Source organism: Calonectris borealis, chromosome 1 (genome assembly GCF_964195595.1).
Source record: "Calonectris borealis chromosome 1, bCalBor7.hap1.2, whole genome shotgun sequence".
In the NCBI taxonomy this organism is placed as follows: Eukaryota; Metazoa; Chordata; class Aves; order Procellariiformes; family Procellariidae; genus Calonectris; species Calonectris borealis.
The window spans coordinates 125,972,433-125,994,013 of record NC_134312.1 but is presented as its reverse complement, the minus strand read 5'-3'; the positions used below and the strand labels follow the sequence as shown (position 1 = coordinate 125,994,013).

At 41.3% G+C, this 21,581-nt stretch overlaps 1 protein-coding gene across 5 annotated transcripts in view; it reads left to right on the top strand.

Moving 5' to 3' along the window:
* Window positions 1-21,581, top strand: part of LOC142093298 (NADPH oxidase 2) — a 51,822-nt gene that overhangs the window by 5,890 nt on the left and 24,351 nt on the right. The window contains exons 2-3 of one of the 5 annotated variants that reach the window (XM_075174379.1): window positions 3,155-3,417; window positions 10,062-20,611. The exons of 3 other annotated variants lie outside the window; for them this stretch is intronic. In XM_075174379.1, coding sequence (XP_075030480.1) covers window positions 3,155-3,417; window positions 10,062-10,885 — 1,087 coding nt within the window. In that variant the 3' untranslated portion in view covers window positions 10,886-20,611. Of the gene's footprint in view, window positions 1-3,154; window positions 3,418-10,061; window positions 20,612-21,581 lie in introns of those variants that run through there. One more of the 5 variants, XM_075174380.1, reaches the window with a different exon arrangement.

Genomic DNA, 21,581 nt, shown 5'->3' with positions numbered 1-21,581 from the left:
TTCATACTAGTTCAGCCAGTTCATTTAAAGACAACCTTTCTGAATTCACTTCATAGACAAAGTCGTAACATGGCACAGGTACGTGATCTGAATTGATGCTTCATCGCTGTTCTGAACCCTTCTCACCTGGATGGTTCTTCTTCTATGCCCCTCTTACAATTTATTACTTAAATACTGAGATTGGTGCGCTTTCTTTCTAGTGTATCAGCTGCCCGTCTGCTCTTGTTTGAAGCGGTTGCTTGGGCAGTGGCACCAGCTAGAGTCTTGAGTACATTTGTTATTGGCCCCAGAAGGCATGACCTCCAGAGACACTCTTGCACAGGATGGGCAGGGCTTGGAAGAAGAGGGGCATCATTCCTGATGTAATCTGAGTGCTTGCACATACCATTTTTATTACTCTGTTGTACTGGTAAAAGTCCCCTTTGGCCCTAAGGTTTGCTCACCAGACCATTCATTTCACATTGTGTTTTCTTTTCTATACGGACATAAAATTTCCCATCACAAACAATATACTGCTCCTTAATACCTAGCTAATAAATACAAATGAAATGCTTGCTCCAAACCCCAACATTTTGTTGATTATAGTATTTGCTATAGTCAGTAGTCTTATGAAGCTTATCATCTCTTTTTTGGGATTACTGCATATTTGTTAGATGGGTCCCTAGACTATATCTGCTTCTAATCACACACAGCAAGAGTTCAGAGGCTGATGCTGAGATCTCATTTTCCATAATAGCTTCAGACTTGCCCTCGGCTCGGGATGAATAGATGGCTGTGAATACTAAGTGAGACAAAAATGTTCTGGGATCTTTCTTTTGGAATAAAATCAATTTGTTGGTTTCAGAATCTCCGTTGGCTTCATAAGCTGTTGTGCCTTATTAATTTTTCACACTTTATTTTTGGCTGTGTGGGTTCTTTCACATGGAACAAGACTGGCAGGGACTGAAAAGATTAACAAGGGGAAAATAGAAAGTCACCACTGTGAATGGAGCCTCCAGCACACCAGGCACTTCAAATAGCTTTAGTGATAATAGTAGCTGAAGCCTAGTGAATCAAGGATAGTGCTACAGGATCCTAAAACTGTTCTTCATCTAGAGCAGGTGAAACCTGCTAGTGGTCCAGTTAAGGGAAAAAATGAAATCAAGTTTATTAAAACAAAAATCAGTATGCTTTTATTTGAATTTCTATCAGTGCTGCTTTACAGTTTGATCTGTGAGCTTTCCCCTAAAAGACTGTGTTAGACTCTGACTTGGCAATTGTTGAAAATCATCAAGCTGAGAAGGAAATGGGAATTCAAAGTCTCAGACAAGCATAGCTCCATGCTTTGTGATTGTGAGGTACTTTTAAATAGAAGATAAGCCTTATTTATACACTACAAAAATTCACTGGCCAAATTTGACCTGTCAGAGACTTGGAGATGCTGCATTCCAGCAACTAATACCTATAGAGGCAACCAGGTGGAGGAGATGAACCCCAGCAGGCACTATGGAAGGGAAGAAGACAGCTCAGTCATCATCAGAGGATGATGCCTACACAGAAGAAGATACCACGCGTGCTGGGCCATGGGAGGAGATGTGACAGGTTGCCCTCGCAGTGGGGGTTTCTCTCCCCCGAGCTTCCCTCTGGGCTGGAAGCCAGCCCTCGCCAGTCCTGTTGCTCGCACTATGATTGTTTTTCATCTTGAAGCCCGTACCAGTGTTAGGCATAAAAGAGAAAACAGGTTGTGTCTGCGCTGGGTTTGGGCTTTGGGGGGATTTATTTTTCAGTAGTCAATGCCATTGATCCTTTATGGTCCTGCTGTGCATGGACTCCTCCACAGCAGGCCCTGTATTTTTAGGACCCTATGCAATGTGACAGAAATAGTGTTTCTTTCCTCTCCCTTCCCCCTCAGCTTGTGACTTCATCTGTACCTCCGTAGGTCCTTGCTTGTTATTACTTCCCAGACAAGGCTGACTGTTCCCCTTTGTGGTTTGGGTCCTGCTTGATGCCCAAGCTCACCCTTGACACCTTCATACCCAAGCAACTCTCTTAGAATAGTTTTTCTAAAGTTTTTGCCAAACTAAAAGTAGGCATTGGAAGGAAGTTTCAGAAATTTTCCTTTCATAAATGTGTCTGAGGCTGTATTATCTTCTTTAATACTCAAGGAGCCAACTTGTCCTTGTTGCTACAGCATTTGCTGCTGCCAACCCTTTTAGCCCTTTTCCATTCTCTCCCAAATATATGGATTATTCTCTGTGCATGGGTAGAGGCAGTGTGTATTACAACAATATGTAGTTTATGAATAGGAATGTATGTGCTGGCACCACTTTTTTTCTTTGGAAGTTAGTCTGTGGTAAGTTATACCTATATAAACAAGAGGGTTTGGTTCACCTGTGTTTAAATTGTGAAGACCTGCAGCAACTGAAAACACCACATCTTCTTACTTAGAGTATTTTTGCAAGATTGTGTTTAATATTCCTTAAACAGTGCAATAAATATAAGCAAACGTAAGGAGTAAAGCTCCTATTCCTGTGTCTTTTTAAAAAATGTTAATATCCAGAGTTGTGAGGCTCTAAATGGCTTGTTCTCGTTATTGCTGCTATGGCTTGTTACTTGTGTTTTGGGACCATTGCTTGGTAAAGCAAGGACTAGAGTCCAACTGTTTGAGGTGTGTGCACCCGCTCATACCCTGAGCTTCTCTCCAATGTCTTAAGATTGTTTGTTTAAGACAAAGGTATGAGAAGTGGTTTTATTGCCATGTCACAGATGGCAATAAGATGTCTCAAGAGAAAGACATGAGAACCTGAAGAAACACTTCCAACTTGGGTCCTGGGCTGAGAGCCTGTGAACATTGTAGTGGATGAGTAGTTTAAGGACTTTAATAGGACAGCAGAGAGCAAGGGCAGCTCATAGGAAACAACTAAACCACCTCCTGTGTCTGAGTACTACAAGCAGCCCAAAGGGCACTGCCAGATTCTTGCCCTCCAGTCGCATGTCGTTCATGTTTTAAAGGGTGAAATCTGTCATATTCCAAATTGACCAAGAGGAGAAAATGTACAGGCTTTGCTCTGTGAACAAATGACTTAGTATGTGATGGCTTAAAATACCAAGGAGTGGGAAGACCTATGCTTTTCTTTCATTTTTTCTGTTACTCTATTTACTGATTTGCTTGTAGGTGTGTGGAGGTCTTTTACATTTACTTCCATGCTGGCAGAGTTGAAGAGCCCTATGTCAGCATCACGAAGAAGAGGCAGATGCCCAAGGATGGGTACTCGGAAGAAATTGAGAAGGAGGTGGGCCAGGCTGAAGGCAAGCTGTGTACACACAGGTCTGCGTTCAGCAGGGCGTCTGTGATCCAGGCGTTCCTCGGCTCAGCACCCCAGCTCACGCTCCAGCTCTACATCTGTGTCCTGCAGCAGGAGATCACAGCTGCCAGAAGTAGGTAGAGCTGTTGTTATCACCTCCATATTTTGGTGGGAGGGAGAGGAGAAGGGTCAGCAGTCAGGCGTAGCTGCCCTGGGCAAGAACCAAACATATTGTAATGGGTTTCATCTCCCTGACAGCTTTCGATGATGATGATGCTCTCAAGTGTATCTGTACCATCATGTTTTAGACTATGATGCTTCCTGTAGCATATTTGGTTGCTATAAAAACAGTAATTTGATAAGTGGCCATTATGGCATGAGAGGGAGGCAGCTGGAGGGACTAAGCTGTCTTCATGAAGAGGGAAAAAAAAAACTTACCTCTGCTCCATTTTGGTTTTTGAGCAAACTTTCTGGAAAATTCCTTGGGGTACAGTGCAGAGCATGTTTTGCCATGCTGCATGAAGGAAGGTGTACTTTCAGGAATGCAGTTTCAAATACGGACTGAGGACGTGAACTGTCTTTACTTGTGCCAGACTCTGAATTTGGAATCAAAAGGCAGGACTCAATAAGCTGGTATGCAAATGTGGTCATCTCACCTCTGGACCCAAGCTGTTAAGCCTTCACCAAGCAGTGATGCACCACATGGACTTACCAGGACACATCTCTCTTACCATGGGACTCCACATCTTGCTCCATGATGTGCTCCAGCTCCTTGAAAAAAAAAGTCTTGATTTGCTGGCTGGCTGCTAAATGAAGAACCTACTCCACCTGGTTGTAGGACAACCAGCTTTTCGGTGTAAGAAAGGACTTTGGCTCCTGTGTGAACTGGAGGTGTATTTCCACTGAAATACAAAATAGCTCTCGGTATATCTCCGAGGCCCTGAGAGGCCGGGGATCTTTATCAGCTTCACGGCTAGGGAGGCTGAGGCTAGGGTCACACCTTATGAATCTGATTGCTTCTTCCGTTCTGGTACCTTGGTTGGCAGTGTACCAAGGTAAGGAGCTAAGATTTTTGGAGAAGCCTTTATAATAACATCAGGGTTCTCCCCTCAACTCAGGGAACAGAAAACTTTAGTACACCAAAGAGTGAGTCAGCACATAAGGATATTACAACAGGTTAAGGTCTTTATACAAAAGTACTTGTTTAAGGTCATAGCAGTAGTTACTTGAAAGACTGCTCCTGACAGTTTCTGAGAACTTCATAGCTAAGGTAGGCTCTTCAAATAACCATGGCATCTGTGACATGGGATGAGAACAAAGCAGATGAATCCTGAGCTGAGCGGTGCAGTTAGCAAAATTCCCAATCACTTCACTGCAGATGGCATTTGCTTGAGAAAGGTCACCTTTTTATTGTATTTCTTCTATCACTGGTGTTGACCTTACTGGTCATGATTGACAAGGAGAAGCGCTGCTTTCCAGATGATTAGAGAATTGCATATTTAATAATGATTTGTAATGCCCTATTACTTCTGACTTTTATCAGTCACTGCTGAGATAAATTCTGAATCACAGACTGATAAGTGACCTTCTGTGGGTGAAGTGAAGTTAAACAACCAGAGACAAGCTGGCTCACCAGGGAGGTCAGTGAACCCACCAGCAAATGCAGTAGTCATCTCATGTCTCCCAGAAGCCATCTCCATAGCAGGTGTAATTCTAAAATATAGAAATGAAAAGAAAAAAAAAGTGGTTCTTTTTTTTTTTTTCTTAATCAGTGATATAGGAACAATGGCAATATCTATTAGAACTCATTCATCAGAAAAAACAAGAGTCCTAACCGTATTCCTCGTCTGTATTTTACCTTCTGAAATATTGAAACTTTCTGCAATCTCTTTAGCCAGCTTATTTCTGCAGTAGTACCTTTTGTCCACCGATATTATTCAGCCTCCAGAGTAAATGGGAATGATGCATAGCACAGTTTCAGCTTGTTGTTTTTTATGTGTACACAGGGATTCTCATGTATAGGGACATGACTTCGACCTTTTGATCTTGCAGCATCGTCGAAGTAATTTAACAGCCAGTCCAGCACTTCAACTGGACTGTCAGATGTCTTCAACTTCCCTGTTCTTTGACACTGGTCCTCCAAAGTGCATGCTCTTTTCCATTTGTCTCTGTTATAATTTTTTGTCTTGTCTCCTGTCATGGTTTAACCTGGCAGACAGCCAAATACCACGCAGCCGCTTGCTCGCTCCCCCTCTCCCCCCCGCCCCCAGTGGGACGGGGAGAGAATCGGAAGGGTAAGAGTGAGTAAAACTTGTGGGCTGAGATAAAGACAGTTTAATAGAACAGAGAAGGGAAAATAATAATAATAATAATGATAGAATATACAAAATGAGTGATGCACAATGCAATTGCTCACCACCCGCGCTGACCAATAACCAAGTAGCGATCAGTGCTTCCTGGATCATGCCTACCCTTCATATACTGAGCATGACGTCACATGGTATGGAATACCTCGTTGACCAGCTGGGCTGGCTGTCCCGATTATGCTCCCTCCCATCCTCTGCTTGGTAACATGGAAGCTGTCCTTGCAGGATACCTAGCAACAACTGAAAACATCAGTGTGTTATCAACATTCTTCTCATACTAAATCCAAAACACAGCACTAGGAAGACATTTAACTCTATCCCAGCCGAAACCAGGACATCTCCTCATCAGTCTCTTATTTTTCTGGATTCATACACTACCCTGTCTGTTATTCTGTGTAAATTCTGCTTGGTCAGTGGTAATGAGGTCAGTATCACCTGTGAACCTAAAGCATGGTTTGTCCCTTTCAGATCTGTTTGAAACTTATTATTGCTTCCAGTATTGAATTGAACAGTTCTGAAAAGAGCGTGCGTCCTTGCCTAGCCCTTTGTCAACCAGAGCCATGCTGCATCTTTCTTGTGTATTTCATGGCATTCATTAATTTCTCTGAATGTTTTCTTCCGGATGATCAGATTCTTGCCAGTGTCTGGCTTTCTCCAAAATTGTTATTTCACTGTCTGCCAGAAATGTACGATCAAGAGAACTGAAGAGAGTTGCAAAAGCAGGACAAAGCCTCTAGGTTAGTGATGAAAGATACAAAGCTTCGGTGACTGTTTAGCATGAAACGTACAGAAATGTTGTCATATGAAATGCAACATTGGAAGCCCACATGTAATAGCCTAATCTGAGTCCTAGTTCCAGACATTCAGCTCTTTTGATGGTTACAGCGTAACTGGGAAGAAGTTCCTAACTTGTTACTGTATGAAATGCCCAGTCTGACTTTGTAATTGCCGCTCCCAGAACAGACGCCGAGGTCTCTCTTGTGCATTTGGGCTTCACCCTGTACTAAATGCTTCAGCATCTGTCAGCGTCATGCGTTGCCTTAGAGCTGGCTATAACCTTGTTTCAAAGAGGTGGCTGACGTCAGACTCAGGTCCACTTACACACTGTGGGGCAGCTAGGACCTCTTCACTTAGGTAGTACCACCTGGAGAAGTGCAAGGCCGGGAGGTGCCAAAAAGACCTGAGTTAGTGTTCATTGCAAAAACAGCTAGCTGGAGATGGGGGATGTGTGACTTGGCCCCTTACCCTTGAAAAAGGGCCAGTTCTCAGTGCGCAATATTGAATGCGGACCATCCGCTTCCATTAAGAGCGATCTTCTTGTAAGTTTAAAGTTTTTGTGCCCTTAACAGCAGTCAAGTTATCTTTTTCAAGTGTTCCTTACAGTGATAAAATAATCTCAAAAGGTGGATTTCCTACCGTTTAAAAATAAAATTATTCTGCTGAAAAAGGTACTTTTTTTTTAATGAAAATGTGTAGCAGTGACTGCCATCGTCAAGAATAGAAGTTCTGGTTTTGTGATTTTTTTCAACTTACTAGTGTTTCCAGTGTCACTTTCCTAATGTTCATGACTGGGTTTTGTAGGTGGTCTTACTAGATATCTTAAGATGCTTCTCCAGTTGCTTCTCCTCAACTCATTAAGCTCTGGCCACAGAATACTTTTCTTATTGTTTGAACAACATACTTGGAGTATTAATAGTTGTTTGTAAGTGGTGAAATTATGTGATAAGGCAAAATTGTATCTAGGTGTCTTGCCCTAAGTAACAAAATAAGTGCCCTTATTTTTCAAGGGTTCTGATTATCAGTTTAGAAAACTTACGATTCTTCAGCTGAATGTAAAATTTCCGTAATAGGTTTTTGTGATGTAGCTCATCTAGAGCAGGATTTACTCTCTTAGCAATTTTTGAAGGACCACATCTTGAAAAGACTTAAGACATAATAAAAAAACCCAACAAAGTAAAACAGTGCCTCCCTGAATGACTCTGTGAGTGTGCACCTCTGGTTTGTAAGAAAGGTACAGCCTTCTGGGAGTAGGAAGGAAGAAGAGAAATGCCACCTTTATGAGGACTGCTACAGGATTTGGGACTGTTCCAGGGGAAGATACTTTGCCTTTTAAATTTTTACTTCTTTGCCTGCTCAGGATGAGTAAAAGTAACAATAACATCACCCTCCCACATTTCCCTTTGTGGTTGCTTCAAACCATCTTTCTCACAGACTTAAGAGTGATGTTTGAACTGAAGGTTTGGTGACAGTACTGAGCTTTTGGGAAAGCAGCAGGACTGGACGACTGTATTAAACCACTGTCAGCATGATCTGGTTTCTATCAATGGAGAAGTGCCTCTTTTGAAGGCTTGAGATTTTAAGAAAAGTTTGAGATTAATACAGAATCCCTAAAATGAAATCAGGTAATAAGATTAATGTCTCAGCTTGTCAAAGCAGAAGGCAAGCAGAGTTCCAGGCCAGCAGCACCCTGTCCCCACTGGGTTGGTTTTTTTGTTTCTTTCACTCTGAGAGTAGCATTTTGCTTAATTAGCTAATGGAAGTTATTTGTTCTCTCACAGTTCTAGAGCTGGCTCAAAACTACGGGAAAGATTATTGTAAAGAGCCACAGGATATCAAGCAGTATTCTTGACTGCATTCGCTTACTCTTCTGCTTTCAGCCAATGTTTTCTAAGATGTAATGTTTAAAAAGTCTCAGATCAAGTACAGTGCTGTAAGAAAGATGTTTAAAAAGACCCATTAAAAATTTAAGTGTTAAGCAAGCAAATATGTAACCATTTTCAGAGAATATATGCACCACCAAACTGGCATGTACAAAATTACCATATAGAATGGCAAATGTTTTTCAGCTTACTGAATGCTATTGGAAATTTAGATATAAGTGATTAATTCATTCTTTTCCAAAGTAATTCAGAGATGTTTGAGGACTGAGGTGGGAGAGAGGTTAGCTAAAATGGTAGAGAAAATCCTGTTATAATGTTGTTAGAGATCCTAAAATACACTTGTTTCTTTCAAAATCATGCTCAGAAATTAATAACTTTCATTAGAAAAACAAACTTATAGTCATGGCTAAATAGCTATAGCAAAGCAGGGAATCCAGTTAATTTGTAGGATATTGACATGTAAACTAATTGAAGGCTGCAGAAAGCACTGGTTGCTAAGCACTGCAAAAGTAATTGACATAATCAAGAATTCCCACCTCTGATTATTTTGTTTTATCTGATGCAATATAATGCCCTGTAGATGACCAGTCAGCTTGGTTAGTTTCATTGAAACTCTAAAAGAAACAATCGAAACATTTTTACTGTGCTTAATTTGCATTTGAAGTGTTCCTTGCGTGGACAAAATGCTGAGATTGAAACTAAAAGTATTGATTGGGGGTGCCTAAAATTAGTCCCCTAAATCAGCTATTCAGCACGTTGGTAAAAATTGTGAAGAAAGTATGCAAATGCTAACAAAACCGTGGGCAGTTAGCACTTTTGAACATCAAGATACTTCTCTATGAATATTTATTCTGTGCATCCAGGGTTTTTGCGCATCTGTACATACTTAATGTGGTAAGACAAGACCCATTCCTTCAGTGCCAGAAAGCCTTCCCCTACTGCATCTGGAGGGGAGGCCAGGTAACAACTGGCCTCCACCTTCACTTTCTGCAGAATTTAATTGCCGTGAAACCTTCACTTGAGGGATTCTGGGTAGATGAGAGATAAGAAAGTTGATCTGAAATTAAAAACATTTTAAAAAGGAGTGTTGTTTTTAAATGCATGTAATAGATACGTGTATAAGGAAAATAGATGTATAGGAAAACACAGTGTAGACAGGTGAGCAAGTATCTGTCTACACAGGCAGAAAAAGTGCAGATGGTTGTGGGTTTAAATTGCCTTGGCTTTCAATTTTGAGCTCCATTGCAGAGCTCTTCTGTGAGCTTAGACAATTTGCTTCGAGATAGAATTTCACAAGCACTGAGGTATCTGCACGCCCAAGTAACTCCAAAATTTCAGCTTCTGTTTCGCAGTTCTTCATCTGTACGGAGGGGAAGTAGCACCCCTGTGCCTTGTGGAGTACTGTGAGAGCCTGAGAGCAACTTGGCTACTCTTATGACTGAGCTGTATCATTTCCAAGGACGGTGTGTGTATGAACAGCCCTGGGCCGGGGGCGGAGGGAGAGACACCTGTGACTGTTAAGTGCCTTTTTTCCTTTCTAGCTACTTGGAAAAGTAACAAATGGAGACCAAAATAGGAGGCAGGGTTAGAATAAGAACCTAGAATTGTATACAAGGAATGGCTTTCTTGGCATTACACCCTGCTGGGAATCCCCAGAAGTGCCATGAAGACAACTGCGTCTGCACTACTCTGATGCCATGTCTTTAACCTCTGCTAAGCTGAAGGTCCTGATCTGTGTTTTCTCTCTGTAGGTATTTTTATGGTCCTTTCTCTCCTGTCAATTGTATATGGCGCCTTACGCTGCAACATCCTGGCTATCAAGATTAAGTACGATGATTATGATGTCAGCGTGAAACCAGCGGCCTACCTCTGCATATTCATGTGGAGAAGCTTTGAGATTGCTACGCGGGTTACGGTGTTGGTTCTTTTCAGTTCAGTCCTTCAAATCTGGACTCTCCCCGTTGTGCTAGTGAATTTCTTTGGTTTTTTCTTCTACCCGTGGATTCTCTTCTGGCAAAGCAAGTCCCCGTTTCCCGAGAACATAGAGAAGGCATTGAGCAGGGTCGGCACTACCATCGTCTTGTGCCTTCTCACCTTCTTATATGCTGGCATTAACATGTTCTGCTGGTCAGCAGTGCAGGTGAAGCTCAATGATCCTGACTTAATTAACAAATCCCAAAATTGGTACCGACTGACTGTGTATTACATGCTGCGATTCATTGAGAATGCATTCCTCCTGCTGATGTGGTACATCTATAAAACCGATATCTACCTGTATGTCTGCGCCCCGTTGTTGGTCTTGCAGCTCCTGATAGGTTACTGCATGGCTGTCCTCTTCATGTTGGTGTTCTACCAGTTCTGCCACCCGTGCAAAAAGCTTTTCTCATCCAGCATTTCCGAAGGTTTGCTGTCCTGTTTCAAGTTCCTCTGCTTTATTTGCAAGCCTCCTAAATCCACCGTACTGATGGACAAGGCAGAGGTGAAATCTGAAAATACTGATGAAGCACGGAGCAGTAGCAAGACATTAGATTCTCAAAACGGGAATCCTCATCAAAGTGTTTCTTCCAATGCCTAGTACAACTGGAAGCAAGTGGGTGCCTTTGGAAGGTGGCAAATCACCTGCCGGGAACATTGCGTATCTTGGACATTGTGTCTTGCGGATGCGATTTCTTTATTGCAGGTGTAGCACTGCATGACGATCGACAGCCTACCTTTGCGGAAAACTTGGTGTATGAGTATGTGTATCTCTGTGTGTTTGTGTATGGACATAGAGAGCAATCATTGTTTGTAGACATCTATTTCAGAGTTTTTTGCATATAGGTTTATTATCACATGCTTTTCTTGAAATCATTATAGGAGACATCCTTCAAAAACTGGCCTGATGCTTACTCAGGAAATCTGAGGATGAAAGGAAATCATTTTATTTCAGATAGGATGTCATTATGGCATGCCACCCTAGCATGGAAACAGAGCATAGTCCTTGACTATATATTGACTAGCCGTGGTCTGCTTTGATCAAATTGCAGACTTTTTTACGCTCTAATCAGTGTAATAAGATAATACTTCTCTCTGTGGTATAAGAATTGGACTTCTACAATGCACTGTAGTCTAGGTTGCCAAGAAACAGCCAATTAGCCAGCACTAATACTGAAATGTGACTGCTACTGAGAATGGACAGAGGGGTTATTGGCTTTGCACTTTTTTACTCTTCATATTTGCTGCTTGTTAGTAAGGGAATTAAATTTAACACATTAATTGTGATGTTCTGGAATAGCTCATTTTTCTGACATTATCATTTATCTAATACTTTGTGATGTTCTGGTATTAGGGTGGTGTTTACTTTAAATAACTTTAAATATCTAGAAGTTGGGCAGATAGTGTGAACTAGTCATGTAGGTGCTCTCCAGAGCACATCTCCAGGGAGTAATTCAACTCGTCTTAAAACGTCCTCTAGGGAAGGGGATATGAATCATTCTCTGGAGACTTATTACTCGGTGTTAACCAGATGCCTTGACAATTAGTTTTGCCTATATGTCTCACTTTTAGATGGCTGAAGTTGAGACAAGCACTACCCTGATTGTCAGGAGGTTGGTAGTACACCAAGCAGGCAACTCAGTGACTTGTTATGTGGGGGTAGAAGACACAAGTCCTTCTTTTTGAAGCTGTGATATGTTATGGTTAATTTAATATCAGTAGTTCAAAACCCTCTGACTTCTTTACCTCAGAAGTACCACAGGCTTGAAATCTGAAAGAGGAAATGGAAGTTGTTGACTTTTTCTTCTGTGCATTGTATCACCAAAAATAGAAGTGTTTCTGTATTTTGCAAGTTGCTGAGAAAGCTTTATGAACGCCCAAGAATTTAGTGGGAATACACAAAAACAACTATTTTCAAAAATTAAGTGAAAGCTTTTTGCACTTTCTTTGCTTAGCACCTTGCATTTCGAGTATTACGCATTACGGCTGCTAGTGGAAACAAATAATTCACGACCCAAAGCATCTCCTAGTATCCTAAGCTTAGCCTCCATCCTATCGTCATGGAGGATGTGAAGTTCTTCAGTAGGGATGACATCAGCATCATTGTATTAGAAGTGTCTCAAGTTTGGGTCTGAGGTCATTTATAATGAAATATGTCGGAAGCAATGCTGCAAGAGCTAAGCTGGTTTTATTTTTTTTCTTTACTGCACTGTAAATGAATGTTTTCATACTTCAGTTTTATAATGGAGTTATGTTTTTTATTTTGCTTAATATGTGTCTGTGTGTGGTATGTGTATGTAGATGTCATTAAATTATTGGTGGGTGGTAATGGGAATTTTTGGCCTGAGCTTCCAATAGGAATGTACCTCACATATCTGGCGAGGACACAAAACATCTCAATTCTAATTTCTCTCTCTGAGAAGCATAGAATAGTGAAGTGACTCCTTGAAGACACTACAGTATTTCTCTGTACTTCTGTATGTAGAAGTACAGTATAGTATTTCTCTGTACTTTTCTAGATTAGAAGAGTATTTCAATTTTTTTTTTTTTCAGTAGCGAGTTAAAGGAGCAAGTGAGAATGTAACCCTTGCTTCCAAACCTGCAGAGTTCAGCACACAGGGCCAAATTTTCAGGTGTTCTTAGCTAAAACTGAGCATCTGACTTTACAGTTGGATACTCATCAATAATCAGGGAATTATGGTTGTTGCCTATCTACAGATGTACCTAGGTCTGAAATGTTAGTCTTTGGAAAAAAAAGTGGCTTCATATGTAGAAGTACTTCATCTCTAAAGAGAGAGCTTTCAAATCCTTAAAGCAGACTTTGGACACTGTAAGTGATGGCACAGTTGTGGTTTTGCCATTTGGAAGCAGTGGAAGCTTCACAAACCTCAGCCAGTGAAATAATGCTTGTGCTACCGTGAAGTCAACAGTAGGAGAGTTTACACAGCCAGGAGTCCAGTATGTATACGTAATGAGTACCATTTCACCGCACATATCAATGATGAAGACTACTGTATATGCATATTTTTAGACAGTGTGCCATATTACTTCCTATTTTTATACCAATCTCCTGAAGTGCATGCATAGGGAACTGAATATTTAAATCACTATTATGAGTGGGGGGAAAAAAAAGAGGATTTGTATGGGTTATATGACTGTCATATGGTTTTGCCTTAGTTGTCCAGACTAACCAAATACAGTTTAAACACTCCATCAGCGTGAGGGCCGCTGCTTTTGCTGTGCCTCATGTCACCACAGCATGGAGCGCCCGTTAACTAACAGTATTGCTGCTCTATGTATGTTTTGATCTAGCTGTGCTGGCATTGCTGGTAGAAAGAAGGTGTGAGAGGGAGTCATAGAGACAAAGCTGCTCTGTTAAGACCAGTGTTTTAAAGAACAAGCTTATTTTTCTGAAGTGTGCTATAATGCTAGGAGAGGCAGTTTTTCCCGGGATAATGACAGTCTAGACAGTGTTATTATCAATATACCCAGTGGCTGCACTGAGAGAGGGCTAGTATTAGCTACGAAGGATGTATGTGCATGAATGGCTGATCTCTTGCTGTGAGTTTACTGTAGTTTTACTTTCCTCTATGAATGTTAGAGGCGTATGTGTTCAATGGAAGGGTATAGGGCTACTGTTAAAAACTGTACTCACTTGAGTAGTCCAGTCACACAAAGGTTTTCTCAATACGGTTTATTCACGTGTATAAGAGTATGCAAGATCTGATACATAGGTTTTCTTTTATACTTGTAAAAGAACACAAATTAAAATGTTGAAACACTCCCTGAAGTTGTGTTGGTATCGGTTCTTAGTCTTTCAGAAATCAAAGGTAAAGGTTGTATAGCATGCTGTCGTCTGTTACCACACAGTAGAAGAAATGTTTTCAGGCAGACCTGACAGAAGAATAACCTGTGATTGATTTGGGAGTTCCTTACCTCCAACCAGTGGTGCTTCCAATGCTGTTCAGCTGGTTGGGATCTCAGCAGCAAAATTTGTAGGAGGCAGGCAGTTTAAGAGACCAGTGTTATATGAAGCAGTATCAGTATAGGTTATTTATTGTTAAGATGAGAATGTTTAATTGGCTTACATTGGAAATCAGAAAGAAATCATTACCTTAAAAAGGATCGGGCAACTTTTTCCTGCATGCTTGTTTCATGCTGATCTGGATTTACTACCTGCTTGTCTCTGATCTTGGGAATAGCCAGCAAAATCCACGCTGAGGACTATTGTGGAGGTACATGAATGCATAAAAATTTTGTAATGTATTTAAGTGTTTGTAAATTTAGAGAGAGAGAGAGAGAGAATATATATATAAAAAAATGTGTGTTTTATAAATACAGGTGTAAATAGATACATTGTAACAAGTTGTAATGCATCACTTAAATGAGGAACAATGAGAAAGGATTTTAGAAGTTCTGGTGGTGATGGCCACCACTATCTGCTAGTAAGAGCTCCCTAAAACAAAAAAAGTCATTTATCCTTTCTTACAGATAATATTAACAGATATTACAGATAATCTTAAGATTTTTAAATTAGTATCTAGCATTTTTTTTTTAATCAAATGCAGATTAAAACCTAAATGAAAAATTTAGATTAAAGATTCAGGCACAACGTTGATAACTTCCGGGATTTTTATGACAAAATTCTCGATAGTATCTGCCTTCAGATTTGACAGAATCTCTGCTTTTCGTTTTCAACGTGGTTTCTTAAAGAAAAGAAGCTTATGTGACCACACTGTTTTTCTGGTTTAGAATAACTAAATTTTTCTGATGGCAGAAATCTGAGGAAAAAAACAGGTTTATACAAGCTTTGTGAAGACTATCAGCTTCCAGGAGGAGAAGATGGGAATTGATAAAATGACTCTACTGATAAGAAAGGTTTCAGCGTGAGCTATCCACTTTGACCTTCTTGCTGACCCCTTAGCAAGCCGAGCAGTCAGCGTGCTTTAGGTGTGATAAACCTGTGTGCCACTCAGCGATCCACATACCTGCTACCTCTTGTCCTTAGCGTGAAAGAGGACAAGAAGCCGTGGGGATGAAGAGATACAGAGGGGAAGAGGAGGAGGGCATCATAAAGTCATGGGAGGTAATAGGAGTCACTTCAGTTTAAAGGATGCGGTATGGACTCTACAGGAAATTATACTTTTCGTGTTGTTCCTTTGATTGCAGAACAACTTATTGAAAGTAAGTTTCTAATCATTCTAATGAACGACAGGGTTTTGTTAGACTTGAAAAATGTCTGACAATGAAAATGAACCCTTTTTTAAAGAAAAAAAGTTATTATTTGCAAGTCAATCTGGTGACACTTGCAGCTTGACTCAGAATTGGTGAATACTTGGGGTCAGTACACTGTAATCTAATTAAAAAAAAAAAACAACGGGGGGGGCAGCTTTTTTTTAATTCTTCAGTAGTTCCTAGATTTTTTTTTTCCCATAGCAGCTGATAATATCTAGTCTAAAACAATAAACCATTTTCTACTACTTCCTCTTATTTGAAGGGCTTATGTACCAAAGAAAACAGGATTTTGAACTGAGATATTTGCAAGCCAAATGTCATAGTGGATATTTATAATCCTGTATTTTAAAATGCAGTTGGGGTAACTGCCTCTAGTCACTCAGGAATCATCACAGAAACATGAATATACATGTTTGGCAGAGATGGTAAATTTGATTCACTGGAGACAGAAGACTTGAAAACTAAGACGTGTTAAGGATTATGTCATTTCTTAGTGACCAAGAAAAATAAGTATAATAAAACTGTTAGGTCTCTTGGGATCACCCCAAAACTAAAGTCAAAATGAAAGGTAAGTGCTTCAAAATGACACTGTGTAAGTTTACTGAATCTCTCCCTTGAATGAACAACAACTTTATCTCCTGGAAAAAAAGAACAGTTTTATCCTTTTCTGGATTTCTCTCAGTCATAAGGAAAACCTCTTGCCACTGAAATTAAGTTTTACAGAAATTATGAGTGTCTGTATTCAGGTATGAAAATTTCATCTTTCAGGTGTGAAATTCAGATGAATGCTGCTGTGTGTAAAGGCTTCTGGTCACAGACTAACATTAATGGGTAAACACATCTAAGCAGGGGATAGATGCTAATTAGTTGGATGTTGCTTACCGAGATGCTTCTGCAATGCCATCACAGTTGTAACTTTTTGGCCCTGAAGATGAGACCTGATTTAATGAACTAGAAGCAGCCTTAAACACATGTTCTCTGCCTTCACGTTCATAATTGTTTAAGTTCCTATTTTGACAGAGCAAACAAAGTGACAGATATTAACTTCTGAAATTTCTTTCATCAGCTATTCTTTTCATCTGATTAATGTGCCCTGTCAGTACAGAGCTTTAATCAGCCACAGATGCTTTCAGGAAAATGATCAAGGATGCATTCAGATGGAGAGCAATGCCAGAGGTAATCAAGGTGAAGATTAGTTCATATCTGGCTTCTAGAGTGGGAGCTAAATATCAAAACAGCAGCACAGCGCCTTGCAGACAAGGTACCAGTGTTGCATTTCGTTGTCTTTTTGCATGGATTTGCAGTTCTTGTAAATCTGTGTTGCAGTAAGATGTGCATTAAACTCAGCAGCTAACAGAAAAGAGAGGTGCTTGCAATTGCTTTAGTTTTGCAGTTGGTGGCCCTCATAACACCAGTTATGTTCTTTAGAATACATGTCCTAGCTACTCCCCCTTCCTCTCTGCTGCTTCATGGTTGTCGTTTTAAACAGAAATGGAGGAACAAGGCACAGTGACAGACTCGGCTGCATTTTCCAGTAGGGTTGCTCTTTAGAGCCGAAGTTGCCTGGCCGTGGAAAGGGCTGAACTCATGGAGTGCGTCATTCATCGCCACATTGCAAATTTTAATAATAGTGGGCAGTACAGTAACTCAAAAGCATGCAGGCATCATTAAAAAAAAATTAGAATGGAAAGGAGATTTTCAAAAAGGAGTAGCATCAACTTTGGACTTAACAAGCAACGCAAGGGAGCCTTACAACCACAGAGTAATTACGTGTTTCTTAAACATTTTTTTTTCATTGTGTTTGTGGATTATTGTGGGCTTCCTCTCCCCCTTTTCTTCTTATTTTTTAAGGAGAAAAAAGACCAAACATGAGAAAAAGAAATATTTTATGAAAATAATAAAATGTCTTTGCAAACCCACAGAAATGTATGGGGCAACTGAGAAACATGTGCACCTAGATTTATCCACGGGTGTTCTCTACGGTGCGTGGTGCAAGCCCCAGCAAGGAGTCCAGGTACAGCCAGGCGGTGTACCCAGCCTCAGAAACTGAGAGGGTCTCCCTGATCTAGACATAGCCTGATTTTTTAAAAAATTTATCTTTCTTTGTTGTTTGTTTGTTTTAATACCAGCATAGTCTTAATTATATACATTGTGTTGCAGTACACACATCAGTTTTGATTCTGCATCTCAGCACAAATAGGTAATTTCCATGCTAATGGTCAGAACAGAAGTATTACCACTGACATAATACATGCAGTTTGCTTAGCTGGTTCCACCTTCCTTATGCATGTAAAGAAAAACAATGACCTGTGCAATATATCAGAGAGTTTGTACCATGTGGTAGCTGGCTGGTTCCTGCTTGGATCATGTTTTCTTCATCAGCTGACAAGATGTGATGCCCTGAAAAATCAGTGTCTGTTCTTTACAGAAGATAAAATAAAATGGATTGGAGAAACATACGGCATTGCTAAGTCTTATTCATGGTGATTTGGCTGTGTACATCAGAAATGAACCAAACTACTTTGGAGTAAGAGGAAAGTGAAAACATTGCAGGGGAGACAGGTTATCAGGTGGGAACAGGCAAGGAATGTAGTAAGTGAAAAGTTACTTCTGCCTCGCTGTGAAATATGAACCTCAGTAATGATGTTGATGTTGTGCCATAAAGATTGATGGTAAGGCAAATTCAGGGAAGGCTAAAGAGTGTGGTCCCATTAACTTATCAAACGACTCAACTGCCAATTAAACCTGACTCTTCAGCATAATTCGCCATTGGTACAAAATGAAATGGAAGCCCCCAAGGGCCCCAAGCAGGAATCCATTAGCGAACACCTATAAATCACTTGTCCTATTGCAATCAAGGGCTTATGTGTTTGAGCTGCTATTTTAATAAACCATACATCACTGTTCTTTCCAGGGTACAACAGCAAATGAGCAGTTGTCTCTCCAAGCAAGAAAAGAAAAAGAAAAAATTGGCAAGGGAAAGGGAAGATTTACTAATGGGAGATTTAAAATTAAAAAACACAAACTGTCTATGGTCTTAAGTGTATCACTCATTTACAAGAAATTCCAGTGTATTAGAAAACTAAATGCAATTTTAGCATGTGTAAGAGCATATTTGTATGGAAAAAAAATATTGGCAGAAGATTCGAGTATGATTTGGCAGATGCTCCCTGCCAGGTAGCAAAAGTCTCAGCGAGGTGGGGTTGTGTCCCAGCATACAAAAGAAGGTGTCGTAGGTCACTGTAATCAGTAGTCAAAAGCTCTGATTTTGATCAAGGTGGGCACAGCTCCTTTAGCTTTGGCAGAAAACTATGTGAGAGAAGGATCTCTAAATGCAACCGAAAAAGAACTGAGGTATGTCCAGCTTATTGCTATTCCCATCAAAGCCTGAGCAATGGAAATAGCAGAATATCATTAAGCCATCAAACTTTATATTAAAAGGTCGTAAAAGCAAGAAAGAGAATGAATAAACAATATTGTGGAAATTGTATTCCCTGATCTAATCCACTCAATTTCATTTTTAATAGTGGTTTCTCTGGAAGTGCTAAAAATGTATTACAGGAGGGAGGTACGTGTGTATGTATAAAGTGCTGTAAACAGTCTTTAGGAGGCTTCAGTAGCCATCAATCCAATGGTAATTCAGCCTGGAAGAAAGTCATCCCAGTTCAAAGCCCAGGTGGTGTGTCATTTGTGTCTTCATTAAGTTTTCCAAAGGGATGGATGGATGCCTCCAAGCTTCTCTTGAGTTTAACTTAAGCCAGGTAGGGCTTTGCAAGCTACTTTCAGACAAGTGTCCAAGTTATCAGGGCAAATCCAGAAGTAAAAAAGCTTTATCATGACAAATGAGCGAAGGGAAACATAAATCCAGTGATTGTGTGGCTGGAGCAGTGTAATTCTATATTAAGAGGCAGTTTAAGTATGATTTAGCAGTATATAGGCTTCCTGCTGAGTCTTGGCATGAGGGGATGAGCCATGTTTTAGTAATCTAGCTGAAGGATAATTTTTAAGCAAAAGCTTTAAGCAAAAGCCCGTTCCTTGGTGCTACAGTTCATTGTGTCATGTTATCTTTCCTAGACATGTGCATTAAACATGACATCATTCCTCAGTGTTTCCCCTACTGATAATACTGAAAACTAAAAATCCTTGGTACAAACAGGACTGAGCCAGAGGCTGTGTCTGTCAGGTGTCGGGTCGTGGACAGGCATCTGCTAACTGAACTGGGTCAGCCTGTCACCCCCATGCTGAGGTCTGGGAGAGAGAAAAATCAGCAAAAAGCTATATCATCACAGCACTCATTTGTATTTTATAAGACAAACTGCAGCAATGTAAAGTAATATAGACCTGTGTAGTTAGGGTGTAGGCACTACAGGGGTTTGGCTGAGTCGCTGTGAACGGGGATCCTGGAATACTCCTATGGCTGTGTAGTTATATTCTTCCACTGCTGTAACACAGACACTAAACTAAGGTTTAGCTTAGACCCGGGATTACAGACCCTTCTGTGAAGTGACGGCCTTTATGTGCACGTGCACGCTCCCCGGCTGCCTCCCTGTACAATACCATAACATGCAGGCAGTCAAGTCATGGATCCAACTCTAGCCACTGTGCAAATGCAGTAAAAAGACAGACTCATTTTCAAAAATTGTTTTTCGCAGCCAAAGATGACAGACAGGTGGTAGATGTGGAGCAATAGGGAAATCCTAGCACAAGGCAGCTTGCCTCTCTTTAACACCAGAAGGCTCGTGATGAGTCAAGTCTGCTAGATTTTCAGATCCATCAGGGAGCACATAGCTGCACAAATCAGCAGCGGGCCATGTGAGTGGAAGCTGGGATCCTGGGGGAAACAGTGAGGAAGTGGCATTTTTAGTTAAAAGAGGAAAAAAAAGCCGTTGTCTGGAGATTGTAGGCCATGGCAGCCAGTGAATCAACGCTGTGCTAATATTTTACCTAAGTTTCACACCAGTGACTTTCATTCTTGTTTCCGACTTATTATCACCTAAAATATTGCCCTGTGGAAGTGCTGATCTCTGAATGGTAAATTAACATTTAATACAAAACGTAAACTTACATCTACTGACAGTGGCCTTGTTTTCTTCCTCAGCTTTTACAGGTCTTTTAGAAAAATTTCACAGACTCCCCAGTGTCTTTAGAAGTACTGCATGTAGCCTGAGGAATGAAAATGTGCCCCAACAGACACCTAAGGAAAACCTGCCTCGTCCCTTACCACCGCCCACCACCCTGCAAGCTACGCCAGCATCCCTTGGGGAGCAGAACAACAAGGTCTCTCACCAGACAAAAGCACGGGAGATTCACTGCCAGGATTGATCCAGGGACCGCTGCAAAAGGCAATACGCGCAAACCTACACAGATCTCACTCCCCAATGCCTGGCCCAGTCCACTAACACCATCTGAGCAGACCTCTCCTCTCAGGTGTTTTTAAATGGACTTCTCTTCGCACAGCATGCTCTCGGTCATGGGCTACTAAAGCACAGCTATAGCTGCGAGGCACCCCACATTTCTAATTGTGGCAGTGGTGATGTAAACGTGTGTGAGGAGTGATACAGTTCTAGTGGATCCTATTTGGAAGCACGGAGGTGGGCTCATTGGTCTCTGGAGGTCCTTTTCCAGACTGTGATCGTGAGCTGCTAATTAGAAATGGGATTTGACTGAAAGAGAGATCGCAGGCAGGGCGGAAAGCAGGAAAGAGATTTTGAACAGGGATGCGATAGAAAAGGGGACACGAGGGCAACTGGGAAGGTCTGGGACGGAATGGGCACGTCTCCTCCAGCACCCCCAGCTGAACTGTACCCCGCGAGTGATGCGGGGTGCCGGCCCCGGGTGCTGCGCCGGGGCCGGTCGGTGCTGCCCAGCGGGTGGCACTGCCGAGCCGCGCTGCCGCAGCCTGCAGCCCTCAGCGCGGCCGACACCGCCGGCTTCCCGCCCGCTACGGCTCCTCCGGGGAAATTTCGGTTTGTTAGGTCCGGGTTGAAAGTTTTCTAGGCGATGCGCGGTAAGAGCATAGGAGAAAACTGCCCTCCCTCTCACATCTTTTGAGATGTTTTCCT